The sequence below is a fragment of the Monodelphis domestica genome, chromosome 7 (assembly GCF_027887165.1).
Source record: "Monodelphis domestica isolate mMonDom1 chromosome 7, mMonDom1.pri, whole genome shotgun sequence".
In the NCBI taxonomy this organism is placed as follows: domain Eukaryota; kingdom Metazoa; phylum Chordata; class Mammalia; order Didelphimorphia; family Didelphidae; genus Monodelphis; species Monodelphis domestica.
The window spans coordinates 236,481,835-236,500,590 of record NC_077233.1 but is presented as its reverse complement, the minus strand read 5'-3'; the positions used below and the strand labels follow the sequence as shown (position 1 = coordinate 236,500,590).

At 36.8% G+C, this 18,756-nt stretch overlaps 1 protein-coding gene across 3 annotated transcripts in view; it reads left to right on the top strand.

Annotated features, from left to right (window-relative positions):
• SHOC1 (shortage in chiasmata 1) overlaps positions 1–18,756 on the top strand; it is a 162,303-nt gene that overhangs the window by 124,111 nt on the left and 19,436 nt on the right. For all 3 annotated transcript variants that reach the window (XM_056806600.1, XM_056806599.1, XM_056806598.1), the window contains exons 25-26: positions 12,564–12,695; positions 16,148–16,297. In XM_056806600.1, coding sequence (XP_056662578.1) covers positions 12,564–12,695; positions 16,148–16,297 — 282 coding nt within the window. The remainder of the gene's footprint in view (positions 1–12,563; positions 12,696–16,147; positions 16,298–18,756) is intronic.

Below are 18,756 nucleotides of genomic sequence, written 5' to 3'. Positions count from 1 at the left end.
TCCTTTGAGCACAATAGTATTCCATCACCAACATATACCACAATTTGTTCAGCCGTTCCCCAATTAAAGGGCATCCCCTCATTTTCCAATTTTTGGCCACCACAAAGAGCGCGGCTATGAATATTCTTGTACAAATCTTTTTCCTTATTATCTCTTTGGGGTACAAACCCAGCAGTGCTATGGCTGGATCAAAGGGCAGACAGTCTTTTAGTGCCCTCTGGGCATAGTTCCAAATTGCCTTCCAGAATGGTTGGATCAATTCACAACTCCACCAACAAAGAATTAATTTCCCAAATTTTCCACATCTCCTCCAGCATTCATTACTTTCCTTTGCTGTCATGTTAGCCAATCTGCTAGGTATGAGGTGATACCTCAGAGTTGTTTGATTTGCATCTCCCTGATTATGAGATTTAGAATACTTTTTCATGTGCTTATTAATAATTTTGATTTATTTTACTGAAAATTGCCTATTCATGTCCCTTGTCCATTTATCAACTGCAGAATGGCTTGATTTTTTGTACAATTGTTTTAGCTCCTTGTAAATTTGTGTAATTAGACCTTTGTCTGAGGTTTTTGTTATGAAGATTGTTTCCCAGTTTATTTCCCTTCTGATTTTGGTTACATTAGTTTTGTTTGTACAAAAACTTTTTAATTTGATGTAGTCAAAATTATTTATTTTATATTTTGTGACTTTTTCTAAGTCTTGCTTGGTTTTAAAATCTTTCCCTTCCCAAAGGTCTGACATGTATACTAATCTATGTTCACATAATTTACTTATAATTTCCTTCTTTATGTTCAAGTCATTTACCCATTCTGAGTTTATCTTGGTGTAGGGTTGTTGTTCCAAGGTTGGTATAGGTGTTGATCCAAGCCTAATCTCTCCCACACTGTCTTCCAATTTTCCCAGCATTTTTTATCAAATAGTGGATTTTTGTTCAAAAAGCTGGGATCTTTGGGCTTGTCCTACTCCGTTTTGCTGAGGTCACTTACCCCAAGTCTATTCCACTGATCCTCCTTTCTGTCTCTTAGCCAGTACCAAATTGTTTTGATGACCACTGCTTTATAATAGTTTGAGATCTGGTAGTGCAAGGCCACCTTCATTATTTCCCTGGCTGGCTATCCTTGATCTTTTGTTCTTCCAAATGAACGTTGTTATGGTTTTTTCTAATTCAGTAAAGAAGTTTTTTAGAAGTTTGATGGGTATGACATTAAATAAGTAAATTAATTTGGGTAGGATGGTCATTTTTATTGTGTTAGCTTGTCCTACCTATGAGCCTTTGATACTTTTTCCAATTGCTCAGATCTAGTTTTAGTTGTGTGGAAAGTGTTTTGTAGTTGTGTTCATATAGTTCCTGTGTTTGTCTCATCAGATAGATTCCTAAGTATTTTATGTTGTCTAAGGTGATTTTGAATGGAATTTCTCTTTAAAATTCTTGCTTCTGAGATGTGTTGGAGATATATAGAAATGCTGATGACTTATTTGGGTTTGTTTTGTATCCTGCAACTTTGCTAAAGTTGTTGATTATTTCAACTAGCTTTTTAGTTGATTCTCTAGGATTCTTTAAGTAGACCATCATATCATCCACAAAGAGTGATAGCTTGGTCTCCTCATTGCCAATTTTAATACCTTCAATTTCTTTTTCTTCTCTAATTGCTACTGCTAGAGTTTCTAGTATGATGTTATATAATAGAGATGATAATGGGCATCCTTGTTTCACTCCTGATCTTATTGGGAATGCATCTATTTTATCTCCTTTGCAGATGATGTTGGCTGATGGTTATAGATAGATACTGTTTATTATTTTTAGGAAAGACCCTTCTATTCCTATACTTTCTAGGTGTTTCCAATAGGAATGGGTGTTGTATTTTGTCAAAGGCTTTTTCTGCATCTATTGAGATAATCATGTGGTTTTTATTGGTTTTCTTGTTGATACGGTCAGTTATGTGGATGGTTTTCCTAATATTGAACCATCCTTGCATTCCTGGTATAAATACTACCTGATCATAGTGAATAACCCTCCTGATCACTTGCTGGAGTCTTTTTGCTATGATTCTATTTAAAATTTTTGCATCTATGTTCATTAAGGAGATTAGTCTGTAGTTTTCTTTCTCCGTTTTTGACCTGCATGGCTTTGGAATCAGTACAATATTTGTGTACTAAAAGAAATTTGGTAGAACTCCATATTTGCTTATTATGTCAAATCGTTTGTATCGTATTGGAATTAGCTGTTCTTTGAAGGTTTGATAGAATTCACTTATGAATCCATCTGGCCCTGGGGGTTTTTTCTTAGGGAGCTCTTTGATGGCCTGTTCGATTTCTTTTTCTGATATGGGATTTTTTTTAAGAATTCTATTTCTTCTTATGCTAAAATAGGCAATTTATATTTTTGTAAAAATTCATCCATATCCCCTAGATTGGCATATTTATTGCCATATAATTGGGCAAAATAGTTTTTAATGATTGCCTTAATTTCCTCTTCATTGGAGGTGAGTTCTCCCTTTCCATCCATAATACTGTTAATTTGGTTTTCCTCTTTCCTCTTTTTTATTAGATTGACCAATACTTTGTCTGTTTTGTTTGATTTTTAACTCAATAGTTCTATCAATTTTGGTTTTATTAATTTCTCCCTTAATTTTTAGGATTTCTAATTTGGTTTTCTTCTGGGGGGTTTTAATTTGTTCGCTTTCAAGTTTTTTGATTTGTATATCCAATTCATTGACCTCTGTCCTCCCTAATTTGTTAATATATGAAGTCAAGGATATAAATTTTCCCCTGAGTACTGCTTTGGCTGCATCCCATAGAGTTTGAAAGGATGTCTCATGATTGTCATTTTCTTCAATGAAAATATTAATTGCTTCTATGATTTGTTCTCTAATCAACCAATTGTGGAGAATAATATTATTTAATTTCCAATTAATTTTTGATTTGGCTCTCCATGTACACTTACTGATCATTATTTTTATTGCCTTATGATCTGAGAAGGTCACATTTATTATTTCTGTTTTTCTGCATTTGTATGCCATGTTTTTATGACCTAGTATATGCTCAACCTTTGTGAATGTACCATGTGCTGCTGAAAAGGTATATTCCTTTGTGTCCCTATTTATTTTTCTCCATATATCTACTAACTCTATTTTTTTCTAAGATTTTCTTTTACCTCTTTCTTGTTTATTATTTTATTTGATTTATCTAAATTTGAGTGGTAGGTTTAGGTCTCCCACTAGTATAGTTTTACTATCTATTTTCTCCTTCAATTCTACTAGTTTCTCCATTAGAAATCTGGATGCTATACCATTTGGTGCATACATGTTGATTAGTGATATTTTCTCATTATCTATACTCCCTTTTATCAGGATGTATTTACCTTCCCTATCCCTTTTAATCAGGTCTATTTTTACTTTGGCTTTGTCAGATATCATGATTGCAACTCCTGCCTTCCTTCTATAAGTTGAGGCCCAATAGGTCTTACTCCAACCTTTAATTCTGACCTTGTGAGTATCTATCTGCCTCATGTGTGTTTCTTGTAGACAACATATGGTAGGATTCTGTATTCTAATCCACTCTATTTGTCTACATTTTATGGGCGAGTTCATCCCATTCACATTCAAAGTTATGATTGTCACTTTCGAATTCCCTAGCATTTTGATATCCTCTCCTAGTTCTGTCCTTTCTTCTTTTGCTATATCCTTTTAACCTGGTGGTTTACTTTTAGTCAATCTCCCTATTCCCCTCCCTTAATATACTTCCCTTTCTGACCCTTCCCTTTTTGCTCCCTGCTTGTTTTTTTAGAGTCTGTTAAGTTCCCTCCCCCCTCTCCTTCCCTCCCTTTTTTTGTACTCCCTCCCCACTGTTCCCCTTAATTTTCCCTTCTTCCTTACCCTGTAGGATAAGATAGAATTCAAGATCTCAATGGATCTAGATGTTCTTCTCTCTCAGAATTGATTTCACTGAGAGTAATATTCGAGTATTATCTATTAGCATTCTCTTCCTCTCCCTCTTATAAGAGTATTCTTCCCCTCCCCTTCCCATGTATATCTTTGTGTGACAACGATTATGCTATTTATTTTATTTTTTCAAGTATCTCTTGGTACCATCATCCATTCCCCCCACCCTTTTTCTTTTTTTTTTTTTCATGTTTATAGCCTTTAATGCCCCAATCTTTTCCTATGAATGGTTTTTCTATTTACTATAATAATGAAAACAGTTTTTGAGATTTTCAAATAACATTTTCCCCATATATTAGTATATATAATTTGATCTAATTGTAGACCTTAAAGAAGAGATTGAATAAAAAAAAACATTTTTCTCCTTTTCCCTCTCTTTCATATTTACCTTTTCATGTTTCTCTTGATCTTTGTGTTTGGATATCAAACTTTCCACTTAGTTCTGGTCTTTTCTTTACAAATACTTGGAAATCTTCTATTTTGTTGAATTCTCATACTTTCCCCTGGAAGTATATAGTCAGTTTTCATGGATAGGTGATTCTTGGTTGAAGACCAAGTTCTCTTGCCTTTCTGAATATCGTGTTCTAGGACTTGCGGTCCTTTAGTGTGGAAGCTGCCAGGTCTTGTGTGATCCTGATTGGTGCTCCTTGATATCTGAATTTCCTCTTTTTGGCTTCTTGTAGAATTTTCTCCTTAGCTTGAAAGCTCTGGAATTTGGCAATTACATTTCTGGGAGTTATTTTGGGGGGATTTAGTGTAGAGGGTATTCTATGGACTCTTTCAATGTCTATTTTCCCCCGGTTCAAGAACATCAGGGCAGTTTTCTTGAATGATCTCTTGTAGTATGATGTCAAGATTTCTATTTATTTCTGAATTTTAAGGTAGACCAATGATTCTCAAATTGTTTCTCCTTCCTCTGTTTTCCTGATCTGTCACCTTGTCAGTGAGATATTTTATGTTTTCTTCTATTTTGTCAGTCTTTTGACTTTGACTTATTAATTCTTGCTGTTTTGCACGGTCATTGGTTTCTAGTTGCTCAATTCTGGTCCTTATGACCTGGTTTTCTGCTTTAACCTTTTGGTATTCAGCTATGATTTCTTCATTTTTTTTAACCATTTCCCATTTCTTTTGCCATAAAACTTTCATTTTTTTTATAAGCTCCAATTGAAATTCTTCCAGGTCTTGTGGACAATTTCCGGGTTTTTTTAGGTTTTGCCTTTGTTTGAATTTCATCCAGTATTTCCTCTGTAGCCTGGGTTTTTCCTCCGTAAAAATTCTTGAGGGTCACAGTCTTTTTTTTTGTTTGTTTGTTTGTTTGTTTGTTTTGGAAGGATTTTGAGGCTCCTGTGCACAGTTAGCCATTTCCATGTATGTTTTCCCTTCCCTTTTTAGTCGGAAATCTGAGTGAGCTGGGCAGGTTCTCTGTGTATGGAGTTAAGGAGCAAAGGTTTTGCCTGAGACAAGCTCTCAAATCTCCACAGTCCTTTGTAGCTCTTCTCTGTGCTACCTCCCCAGGTGCATCCAAGGTCTGCACTCCCCTGCCTGCCTGGGTTTCCAGTCTAGCTGCTTTCAGGGGAGGTCCCCGGCAGACCTAGTCATCTCCCAAGGACCTAGAAGTGCCCCTTGCTCACTCTAGAGGTGCTCCTTGCTCACTCGCTGGTTCTGGTGGGCAAGCCAGCTCTGAACACCTAAGGTCTGCACTCCCTCAAGCACGCTGGGGTTTCCTGTCAAGCTGCTTTCAGGGGTAGGTCTCCAGTGGTCCTAGTCATCTCCCAAGGACCTAGAGGTGCCCCTTGCTCACTCTAGAGGTGCCCTTCACTCGCTCGCTGGTTCTGGCCTGCGCTGGCTCTGACTCTGGCTCCATAGGTGGAGTGGGGGAGGGTGGATTGGCTCGCATTTGGGTGGAAGCTTTTTCACCCTCTTATAGTTTGGAAATGCCCCAATCCTACATACCTTCAATGCTGCGCCCTACTGTACAGTTTCTCCATTCTTCTGAAAATGATTTTTAAGATTTTTTGAGGTGGTCTTTGTCGGTGTGTGCTGGGGAGAAGTGTCCCACCTCTAGAATGCCTCCATACTTACCTGGAAGTGTCTCCATGCACTTTTTGGCATGCATACTACATTTTAGGGAAGTAAATATCAAAAGTTCAGTAAAAAATAGCCCAACATCCAGTAGCTTATTATTGAAAGGAAGAGGCATCCCCAAAGAATAGGAAGTTGTTAAGAATGAAATACAGAGGCGCAAGCAAAATTTATTTTGAAGAGGAAAAGGGGGAACTTACTAAAAGAGACTGATTTGAATACTCACTGACATGCAGATTTTAAAAGAATATAGAGAAGATGTAAACAAGAGCAAGTAACAAAAGTCATACCAGAACGAGTAGCATCAGCTTTTAAGAATTGTGTCAGGTCTAATACAGCCAGAGTAATATAAAGTTGATTAGCTATGCTAAGCATGATAAAAAAAGAATTGGAGGGGAACAGAGTGATCCAAAAAGGAATAAGACCACTCACCATTCTGAATGAAGAGAAGGATGATAATGGATGATTGTGAGAAGGCTGAACTGTTTAATTCTTATTTTGCTTCAGTTTTATTACTAAGACAATGATCTTTGTATTAAAAAGGATAAAAACAAAAATTGGGTTTGGAAACCTAAGATAAGCAAAAAGTGGTTGAACTGCTTTTAGCTATCCTAAATGAATTCAAATCACCAGGCCTGAATAAACATTAAAAAGCCAAGAGAATCAGTAGAACTGAGGCATTCTCTAAGAACTTAGAGAATGGAAACAATGTGCTGTTCTAGAGATTTCATTCCTATTTTTATCCTTTGTCACCACATGAGATTTTCAAAGTAATAAAGGAAATAAAACCATCTAAATTGAAACTAAGGCAACATGGAGAGAAGAGACTTTTGAGTCAAGAAGAATTTGTTAAGAAGGCAAGTCTTCTTCCTTCTCTTGCTCTGAGATGACATGCCACCTCAAGAGCTGAGATAATCAAAGAGAAGAAACTTCCGATTCGAAACCAAGAGCCACTTATCTAGGTGTGAAAAAGCTCTGTAGCATTCCAGCTAAAGAGAGTACAATAATAGCCAGTTAAAGTAGTAGCTAAAAATAGAAAAATATTTCAGCTGACCATGAGCCCAGGAGACCTATGGATTGTCCAGCAAAGATACTGTTCATACTGTTCCCTGAGAAGAATAATTCCAAGGATGGGCAAAGTTCTGGAGACAGGAAATGGAGTATCATTTGTGAAAAGAGAAGCAATGAAAATTAAAAGCACATATGGTTCCATCAAGAAGTCATGCTCTCCTACTTTCATTTCCTTTTCTGAAAAGATAATTAGACCAGTAAATTAAGGTACTACTAGAGACATAATAAAAATAAAAATAAACTTAGGTTTCAGCAAAACACTTGACAAAGCCTTCAGTTGTATCTTTGTGAAAAAGGTAGAGATAGGGGTTAGAAGATAGTACAGATAAATAGATATAGGAACTGGCTGACAACCAAAAAGTCATCATTGTATAGATGGCAGCTTGAAAGAAAGTCTCTAGCAAAATGCTCTGATTATTAGTCCTTTTACCCTTCAATGCTCAACGGTTTAATTTGTTTGCTTGCTTGCTTGTTTGTTTGTTTTAAGGGAGTGTAGGAAATTAACAATCTAACAACCAAAAAAAAAACACAAAAATGTTGTAATTTAAAAACTTAGTGAGAGACTGCAAGGTATGTCTTGATAGCACTAGAGTCAAAAAGAAGTGGGTTAAAGCTTGGCCTCTGGCACATACTACCTGGCTGTTACCTAGCCAAATTATAGATGATTTCCTAGGCTTTTTTAGGAAAGGAGATTTCTATACTGGGAATTCTATACATCATTGAAATCACGGGTTCAAAGCAAAATAACCACCAGCCAACCTTTTCATAAAACATAAGCTTTATACATTTTACCTTTCAGATCAGAAAGTAGGTAATATTTCCTTTGGAGTTACTCTACTCATATTAGTTTAAGCAAACCACCCCCAAAGAGGCAGGCGAGAAGAAAAGCAGGAACCAGAAGCAAAAGAATGAGGAGGAAGACAGTGCTCCCCTAAGCATAAAGAATCCCAAATGACATCCATGTATCCAGACTCTATAAGTGATTTTACCTATTTTGGATGGAAATAATGTTTCATTGTCCAAATGATCCTGTACCAAAGTCATCAGGTAATCAATATACTTTGGTGCAGAATGCTTAATAGACTTCTTTATGTTGTTCCTCTGCCCACTGATATTCATATTTTGGGCCAACTGTCATCACTGGACAGCTCTCTTTAGTATAGAAGTCTATCTGGTCCCATAAAGCATATTGATCTGGTTGAAGAAAGCCAGTGTTTCTTGTGCCCCACTCATTTAGGTCCTTCCCCTCAAGAATAGGCTGCCTCTTTCCAGGATAGCTTCTGCATGTTTCAGGAGCTCATACTGATGAGAACTTTCTAGAATAATCTTCTTTGTCTTAAGTTTTAGGGGACCAACGTCAAACAAGAAACTCATGTTGGATGTGAAGGGGGTGGGCATGGGATGGAGGAGGTCTGCACTGGTGGCAGCAGGGCAAAGCAGGTAGCGCTGGGCTGTGACTTGGGTTTTGCTCAGCTCATTCTGGGACCTCAGCTTTTTCCTATAAGTAATTTTGATGGAGGCTCAGAAAGCATTCTTTTCAAAACCTCAGATAGCAAACATATTGGTTGATAAAATCTACAGCAAAAAGTTTTAAGTAGATTTGAATGATAGACTTAATAAAATAAGACAATTCAATAGGAATAAACATAAATTTCCCACAACATAATGTTCCTTGAAGGCAGGGACTATTTTTATCCCCCCAGTACCAACATAGTGTTAAATGCACGATATTATTTAATAAATGTCTATCCAATGAAAGAAGCTCTATGCTTGGGGTAAAAAAGAATCAGTTTTGCAATTTCAGAATCAAGGAGACATGGATAAAAAATAGTACTTATGAAAAATAAATGGAGGTTTTAATATGCTACAAGTTCAGTATGAGTCAATATGATGTGGTAATAATAGAATGAATTGCCTCAGAAGGTATTATTGATCAACTTCCAAGTATGAAGTGTGTATTGAATAGGAATTGTTAAGAATGTTGTAAAAGGGATTCTTGTTCAGGTACAGGTTGGATGTGGTCTCTGAGGCTTCATTTTAGCTCTTTGTGGTTGTGATTTTTTTATTTGTATGATGAACTATTTCTGTGAATTCACATAAATTAAATTATAAAAATACTCATGCCAAGGATGGATAAAGGCCCCCTCTGACTGTAGTATTCAGGAGAATGTCTTGAGGGTAAGATGCTAGGTGGGCAGTTGAGGAATGGTCAACATGGAAAACCTAGAACTGAAGAGAGAGTATTATACTGCAAACCTGAGGAACCACTAGAGGTCTTTTGCCATTAGGGGAAAAAAAAGAAAGAAAAAGGCCTCAAAATCATTCCACATAAAATGATTCAAAATGTCTGTTTAAAAAAAATGTCTGAATATTCTAAATCATTTAATTAAATAAAATTTTCAAAAAAATGTCTGTTGAAAATACTTATATTCACACTAAACTGCTTTCCGAAATAATTGTATTTTTATTTTGGTTACTTCTACAAGAAGATAAAATATTTTGGTGTTTCATTGATTTAATTTGGGTAATCCATCCCAAGTAGAGATTTTAAGTCATTTATGCCTTCTTAAACTCTGTCACTCTCATCCATGTCCTCTTAAAAATCCTTCACAGCAAGTCCATCTAGTATGGTACTGAGAAAATCAAATTTATTCTGATTCCATTTTGTAATTGATTCCATCCTGCATCACCTCTGATATGTTGCAAACTTGCCTAAGTCAATGTTTCTTTGTCTCTGAGTTGAGTTCATCTTTCCTCTCTGAGCTAAGTTGTCCCATAAATCAGTCACTTTAATTCCAAGAAATATATTGTCTCTCCACATCTTACTGCTTATATACAATTAAAAGAGATCTTATTATTTTGCTAACAAGCCCTGCAAAATGTAGATAGGTGCCCGGAAGTCTCTTTTCTCTGCATTGCTATCAGTCCTTCAAGAAAGTCGGAACTGTAATCATTGTTGCCTTCTGGATACACTCGTATTGGTTAATCTACACATTATTAAGTGTCCACATCTCTAAATATGTTGAGAGTCAGAACTCCTGGCATCTTCGTGTCTGCAAAGCTGAACTCTACAAGATCACAGAATTCTGCTGTAGAGAAAGTTCCTCCCCTAGTCACCCGACTTACATCCTCAGCGTCTTCTCAACTCTTCCTTCACGTTGCACATAACTAATCTGTTGTCTTTTCATTTCACTTCTACATTCACAGCATCTTTCATAGAACATCCCTCTCCCGACTCCCACAGACACCCCCCTAGCTGAGGCCCTTGTCACCTCTCACCTGCTCTATGGCAATAGCCTTTTTTAACCCCTTCCCTTCGGTCTTAGAGTCAATTCTGTATATTGGTTCTGAGGCAGAAGAGTGGTCCGGGGCAGCATGCCCCTCTGCAATAGCCTTTTACTTGGTCTCTCCACCTCGAGTCTCTTCCGCTCTCATCCGTCCTCTATTCTGCTGCCGAAGGGATCTTCCTAAACCGCAAGTGTGGCCATTGGAAGCTACTGCCCTGGAAACACCCATGGCTCCCCCATGCCTCCAGTATCCAATATGAAGCCCTCCACGTGCTGTCCTTTTCCTACTTTCTCATCTTCCATTTCATTCCCCTCATTGACCTGCTTGCTCTAAACCGTACAGGCTGTTGCCTATGGCTGGAATGCTCTCTTTCATCACCTCTTGAGGTGAGCCCAAGGCTCAGTGGTTAGGACACAGGGCCTAGAGTCAGGAAGACCTGAATTCAAATCCAGCTTCAGACAAGTCACTTCACCTCTGTCTTGGTTTCTTTACCTGTAAAATGGGGATGATAATAGCATATACCTTTCAGGTTTGTTGTGAAAATCAAATGAGAAAATATTTGTAGAGCATTTAGCATCATGCCTGGGTGCTGTAAACCCTTGCCTTCCTTCTCTCTGCTCTTCTTCAACACAGCACAATCCCACAATGCCATCCCCACTCCCACTGCTATTGTACATGTCTTATATGCACACCGTTGTTTGAAGCTGATCTCCCCCATTAGAATGGGAACTCCCTAAGGAGACGGGACATTTTAAGATGGGAGCTGGGTTCCTTTTAAAGTTGACACATTGAATTTCATTGTAATAGATTCGTAGATTTGTGTATTAAGCATACCTTTAGGCTTATGTGACCCCTGTGTAGCTATACTAATAACAGCGGTTCTTGAAGAAAGAAGGTGGCAGAGTGGATCAAGTCGTTAGGTAGACCTAAGCTGGCATCCGACTCTTACTAATGTGTGACCCTGAACATTTCACTTAAGCTTTCAGTTCACCTCAATGCACTGACTAGAGTCCGTGTGCACAAAAACTGGCAGGTGACACTAGATAAACTAGGGTTGTGTGGGGCTTTCTTTCTTTCTTTTTTAACCCTTACCTTCTGTCTTGGAATCAATTCTGTGTATTGGTTCCAAGGAAGAAGAGAGGTAAGGGCTAGGCAATGGGGGTCAAGTGACTTGCCCAGGATCACACAGCTGGGAAGTATCTGAGGTCAGATTTGAACCCAGGACCTCCCGTCTCTAGGCCTGGCTGTCAATCCACTGAGCCACCCAGCTGCCCCCCATTTAATGTGTTTTCTAAGGAAATTATTCTTTATAATAGTTTTACTTTGTAAAGACCAACTGAAAATAAAAGGAAAGAATGAAAGTCACACATTGTTTGCATGGATATCAATCAAATTAATCACATAAGATGATTTCATTTTTTTACTTTTCCCTTTACAAAAAATTTAAGTGCCTAAGATATTAATTCCTAGTCTTGCCATTGTAATACCTTCATATAGCTCCCAACAATTTTAAGTAGCTTTGAGAAATTGCCAAAAAATAAGACTAACTTTAGTTTAACTACATGTGTTTATCGTACAACACCTTTTTGAGGAGAATGCCATGACACAAAATAAATAATAATATGTACAACTTCAAAAGTGTTGACTATTATTACTTTAAATTAAACTTTTTTTTTACTTAGGACATGATATTAGAGTTAATTTACAAATGTCCATTTTCTTCCTTTTATTTAAATTTATCTTTGAAAAATTTGATATTGTGCTTTTATGAAATAGACATTCATTTTCTGCTATTTGTCAATAAGGATTTTTATTTGTGATTATCCCCGAAAAACCTGCAATTACTAGTCACATTCAAGTTATCTAAATGAATTTTAACAGTAATCTTATTGCAGAGAATTTAATAGTAGTAGATAACAAATTTAAAATAGGGAGTTATGAGGTTCCACAAAATAAAAGGGGAAAAGAAAAACTTCTAATACCTCGGAAATGAAATGACCTGTATGTCAGGTAGATCAGTTTAATTAATTATGATGGATATTATTAGTGGTGTTAGAAATATTGAAGCTAAGGAATCAGCTTGTTTCCTTTTTTTCTATTCAACTAAAAACTACTAAAATATGTGATAATTTATTCTCTATTACAATTGATGTCTAACATGGAAAAACTCTTTTTAGCTTGTTATTATGCCAGGCGTGGAAGAAACTGCACAGCTAATTCGCCAGATTGCGGACCACATCTTGATTTCCTCTGAGAGAGATCCTCATGAATGGCTGGACAAGTCTTGGCTTTCAGTTTCACCAACTAAGGTGTATTTCTTAGCTGTGTTAATTATTTTTATTGATTACAAAGTAAATAAATAATTTAGATTCGGTAGTGCTAGTTTCAGTTTCATTTAAGTTGTGCTAATCAGTTGGTATTAATAGATAGTGAATAATTATCACAATGTACAGTAAGTTTTGCTCATAGCAGTATTTTTAAAATCTTATCTTTTCATCAAAGGCCTAACTTTAAAAAAATAAGCTTATTAAGAATTATGTTGAATGAAAAAACAATAATAATAAAGTCTATAGTACCTTGAGGATTTGGTCATTTTATTCGGTAACTACCCTGAAAAAATTACAAGTATGGATGTGAAATATTTTAGCATGATGAATTTATTTCATCATTTAATTACTAAGCATACTAGGTCATTAGAAATGCTCGCTTAGAGACTTAAATCTTCCCAAGATTTCATACCAACCCCAATTATCTTTAAATGCATTCAGAAACTGTCACAGACAGACCTCTTTTTGTGTTTTAAAAAAATAACCCTAGATATTATTTAAAGATTCCACTATTGTTTATCAAATGAGATATATTTGTGTTTTTTTTAATTAATTTATTTATTTTCGAATATTTTTCCATGGTTATATGATTCATGTTCTCTTCCTTCCCTCTTCTGGAGCTAACAAGCAATTGCACTGGGTTATACATATATTATCACTCAATACTTCTTTCCATGTTATTCATTTTTGTAGTAATTTTTAAAAACCAAAGCTCCCAATCATATGTCATATAAACAAGTGATAGATACAGTATGTGTTTTTCTTCTGCATTTCTACAAATGAGATATATTTGTAAAACCTTTGCAACCCTTAAAGTCTTCTATAAATATCAGCTTTGGTACTCTTGTGGGTCCTAATCCTTACTTAGCATCTTTGTCTCTTGTTTTAAGAACGGCCATAATCTATTTCAGGCCTACAGTGCTAGGCAGCATTATAATTACACCAAGCCTAGGATGGGTTCTCAAAAGCTCTGCCAGCATTGTGGAACTCTGGCTGGGCCTGTCAATCTATACAACCTCCAGTTTAATCTAGCGTCGTGCTGCATGTTCATGGTCTAAGAATCAGCCTAGCGAAACTCAGAGGTTCTCTAGATTAGCCACACAATGACGAACTGTTTTGCCCTGGCAGCTCTTGAAGATGGTCGGTTAAATCCAGACGAGTTGCGCCCTGCATCGATGGCCTGCCTTCCTGAAATCACAGGCTTTCGATTCTGACACAGCCACAGCTAGTGTTTTGACTATATCAAATTTAGAAATAGGAAAAAGAACTGTATTTTCTCCTGTATGAGAAAAGGCCCTCTGAGCCATTTCCAAAGGGCGTCATTATATTTTCCAGCAGTTAAGCCAGCGTCAGCTTTACTCCCTGAATATAGAGATTGGAATAGCCATCCCTACGCACAAACCCAGAATCCGTACATTCGGGAGAGGGGACTGGAGGGGTTTGGGCATGGAGATTAGTGTTCTACGTAAGAAGGGGAGGGGAGGAAGAGAAGCTTAAGACCGAACAGCACGTAGAGGACCCTGTAGGACTGCTATTTTCTTCCTTATTCCACATCCCCCTTTGGACTACATGATGCTCTTGTGACATGTCCTTTTCTCTTTGAGACTGCCCTTACTGGACATTTTAACTCAATTTCAATTCTAAAATGTTAGGGGGAGAGGAATTGTGCCCAGCAAAGTGCTTTACACATAGTAAACACTCAATAAATGATCACTGAACTGAATTGAATACAGTTCAGTTAACCTGGGGTCAGTCCTACACTTCACCATGATGAGTTCTGACAACCGGCACTAAAAAGGCTATGTATGACTATAGAATTTGTGGCCAGTGACTTATAGGGCCTAAATCATTTGATCTTTCAAAACCATTTTTCAGTTCTGTGATCTGTTGGTACTTCTGTTTGTAGGGCTGTAAGATTCTTTGATTGGTTATGCTCTCAAAGATGTCAGAGTGATGTGGCACAAATTAAAAGATCTTTTTCCATTTTTCCAAAAGGAAAATAAGAAAGGGAATAAAGAAATTAAATCACATAAGCTTTTAAAAATGTAATTAATACCCAAGCCCAGGAAAGATCTCATCTCCTGACTCTTTGAAAATCATCCACCCAAGTCATTAGTGCCACTGAGTATTCCCTGGGTTAGCTGTTGGTGGCACTTTACTGTTTCCTAGCATATGCCTTGTTCTTATTCTTTCCCTTTCCTCTCAGTTTTTAAAACTTTTTTCATTTTGCCTTTCCCCATTCTTCCTCTCCATTTTTATGGAATTAATTGGCATTAATTATATTATTGAATTCTAATAGTGACCCTCCAAACAAACAAACAAAATGATGATCCCTACTCTATAGAACGCTTGGAATGTTCACCTTAAATTTAGTATCATAACCTGATTTAAGTGTTCTTGATATCACAAAGATGAACTTCTGAACTAGTGTGAATAAGGGACTGGCCAAAAGCAAAGAAAATCTGAAATTTGAAGAAGATGGCTATTACACTAGTTAATATTAGGACTTTTATATTTACTACAAAACCGGTGTCAGTTTTATCCATTAAAAGTCACAAGGTTTACTGAGAATAATGTAAGCCCAGTTAAAGGTTAACTAGGGGCTCTTCTGATCCTGCCATACTCTTGTGTGAGATTTGCTGGACATGACATTCGCCAGAAAAGCCTAAAAAGTCTAGAAATGTGCTACAGGACTACTAAAGATGGATGCTATGTTGCCATGTCTCTACAGACAAGTGAAGAATGACCTTAATGTCTAGACTGTCTCAGTCAATGGTTGATACATAATCTTACAAGGTCTTCACATAGATAGGGCCAGTGGTGTTCTGGAGCCAGATTATAACCAACTCATGAAAACCAATTGTTAAAATTTCAGTGTGAGCATTTACATCTCTGAAATTGACAAAAACTACACATCAGGATTTGATTTATTGTTTTGTGGACTTAAGAAAGTGATGGAGTAAATATTAATAATACAGAATAAATTTAAAAATGTGTGGGGAGTACTTTTATTTTGTTCCGAAATCTAGATGCTTATCTTTCACCAGAACATCCCCTCATATAGTCTTCCTGAAATTGAGCATCTGGCAGCCATGATAACATACTTATTATCAGAAAGAACACTAACGTGACTAGCAAATTACTAATCTTTAGAAAGAGGAACTGTGAAGGCTGCAATGTAAAGGAACAAGCTAGAGAAATACTTTTTTCATGATACTGCAAACAACTCTTTCTTGGATAAACTGGAACAATTACTCTTTGATTCCTTGTTCCAGGAAACTATTCTGCCTCTCTCTAATTCTACCTCCTATAGCAAGGTATTCTATGGTATGAATATCTGAAATGCTCAGGAACATCAGGTTGAACAACAAATTAAATGACATAAAATGAATCATTATGAAAAGCCTGACCATTCTTTAAATCTTTTTATCTAGGATGAAATGTGTTTACTCGATTTTCCTTGTATCAATCCCTTGGTGGCTCAACTTATGCTAAATAAAGGACCTTCACTGCCTTGGCTTCTATCAGCAACTCTCGATCAACTTCAAGAACTTCTGCCTGAAGTTCCTTCCAAAGTGATAAAGGTCAGTTATGTAGAATGCATATTTCAAATTAAAAGCATCTAAATTCCATCTTCTTGTTTCACATAGTTAATGAAATACTAATTTATTTGAACTTATTACCATGTGAAACGTTCATTGATTATTAGACATTTGACATTCATTAAGTCAATAATCATTTACTGGGGGGCAATTAAATGGCTCAGTGGATAGAGAGCCAGGGATAGAGATGAGAAGTCCTGGGTTCAAATCTGGCCTCAGACACTTCTAGCTGCATGACCCTGAGCAAGTCACTTAACCTCCACTACCTAACCCTTACTGCTTCTCTACCTTAGAACCAATACACAGTAAAACAAAAGATAATGATTTTTAAAATGATTTTTTAAGTATCTTCAATGCTTAAAGTACCAAGCACTAGAGGAAATATAAATGTAAGAAAGACACTATTATTGCCCTTGTGAAGGTAACAGTTTAGGAAGGAGGGTTTTGCAGATAACAGAAATATACTATACAATCAACATACAATAATTACATTGCACACATGGAGGAGAATAGTATGAGATGAAGGCAGAAACCTAAGAAGAAACCAGTTTTTTGTGTATCTAGTTAGAGATAAGGAGTTTAGGGTTTATTCATCAGGAAACAGAATCTCTATTACAGAGGAACATCGTGATGAGATCTTTTCTTATCACAGTGTTGTGATTGTACTATGCTTTGTGTGTGTGTCTAATGTGGGGGAAGAGGAAGGGAATAAGCATTTCTCTAGCACCTACTATGTGCCAGACACTGCCAAGGGCTTTACAAATATGATGTCATTTTGTCCTCATAATAACCCTGCAAAGGCCCAGGCCTAGCCCCCAATCCACTAGCTGCTGATGTGCTGTGATTAATTTAGCATTAGCATAAAGGATGAACTAGAAAGATTCTTATATCACTCCTTTCAGTTAAATCAAAAATCCTACACTGGTGACTCCCAGATCTTGCTCTCTAGCCCCATCCTCTCCCACTGGCTCCAGCTCTGTATTTCCAACTCCTTACTAAATATATCCACTTGAATGGGTCACTCTTAGTGCTTGAAATTCAACTCTTCCTGAATAGAAACCACCATCGTCTCTTCTCTTTTGATAGATAGTGGGTCAATTTTGCAACGTTTATTTCTGATTATTTTATGGTCGTACTTTACATATACATTGTTATAGTTATGTCTATCAGTGATATCAAACTCAAATAGAAATGGGTACCTATATATAGAACACATATTGACTTAGAAAACCACAAATTAATATTATCTACATTGTGTTATATTTTTGTTTTGTTAAATATTTCCCAATTATGTATATATAAACCCTTACTTTCTGTCTTAGTCCATACTAAGTATCTGTTCCAAGGCAAAAGACCATTAAGGTCCAGGCAACTGGAGTTAAGTGACTTGCCCAGGGTCACACAGCTAGGAAGTGTCTGCGGCCAAATTTGAACCCAGGACCTCCCATCTCTAGGCCTGGTGCTCCATCCACTGAGCAACCTAGCTGCCTCCCAATTATATTTTAATCTGGTTCTGAGTTTTGCTTGTGGCCCTTGGGCAACATTTGACATCTCTGGTATCTTGGCTCTGTTTGCTTCCCTCAGCATCAGTTAGTTCATGTATATCTTTTCAAGCCATTATATGCATGTACCACAATTTCTTCAGTCATTCCCCAATCGAGGGGGTCATTTAGTGCAACCTACAACAGCACTGGCTTTCTTGGTTATTATATTCTCTCATGAATATAAAAATATAAACTCTACTTCAGTGACTCCTAGATCTGGATCTCTAGCCCTAAATTCTCCCATCAGTTCCAGTTCTGTATTCCTAACTGCCTGTTATCTATATCCACTAAATGAGTTCCACCACTACTTCAAACTCACTATCTCCCCCACCAAAGTCTAACTTCCTATGCCATAAGTTCAGAGAGTTAAAGCTTAAAGGAACCTTGAGGAATCATTTAATCCAATTCTTTTATTTTACAAATGAAGAAACTGAAATGTAGAGAAAATAAGTGACTTAGCCAAGATCAAATACTAACAAAGGCTAAAGATTAAAACCAAGGAGACCCATTAGAAATCTGTGCCAGTAGAAGAGAGGTAGTTTCAAAAATCTCTACTAGAGTGGTGGCAGTGGAAATAGAAAAGAGAAAAAAGATCTAAGTAATATTGTAGAGGGGCAGCTAGAGGGTATAGATAACGTGCAGGGACTGAAGCCAAGAAGACTCATCATATTGAGTTCAAATCTGGCCTCAGATACTTACTAAATGTGTGAGCCTAGGCAAGTCATTTACCTTGTTTGCCTCAGTTTCTTCATCTGTAAAACACACTGGAGAAGGAAATGGCAAACCACTACAGTATTTTTGCCAAGAAAATCCCAAATGGAGTCACAAAGAGTCAGACACAACTGAAATTTGTAAATTTGCAAATGATCTGTGTAGAAATTACAGCTAAAACCATTA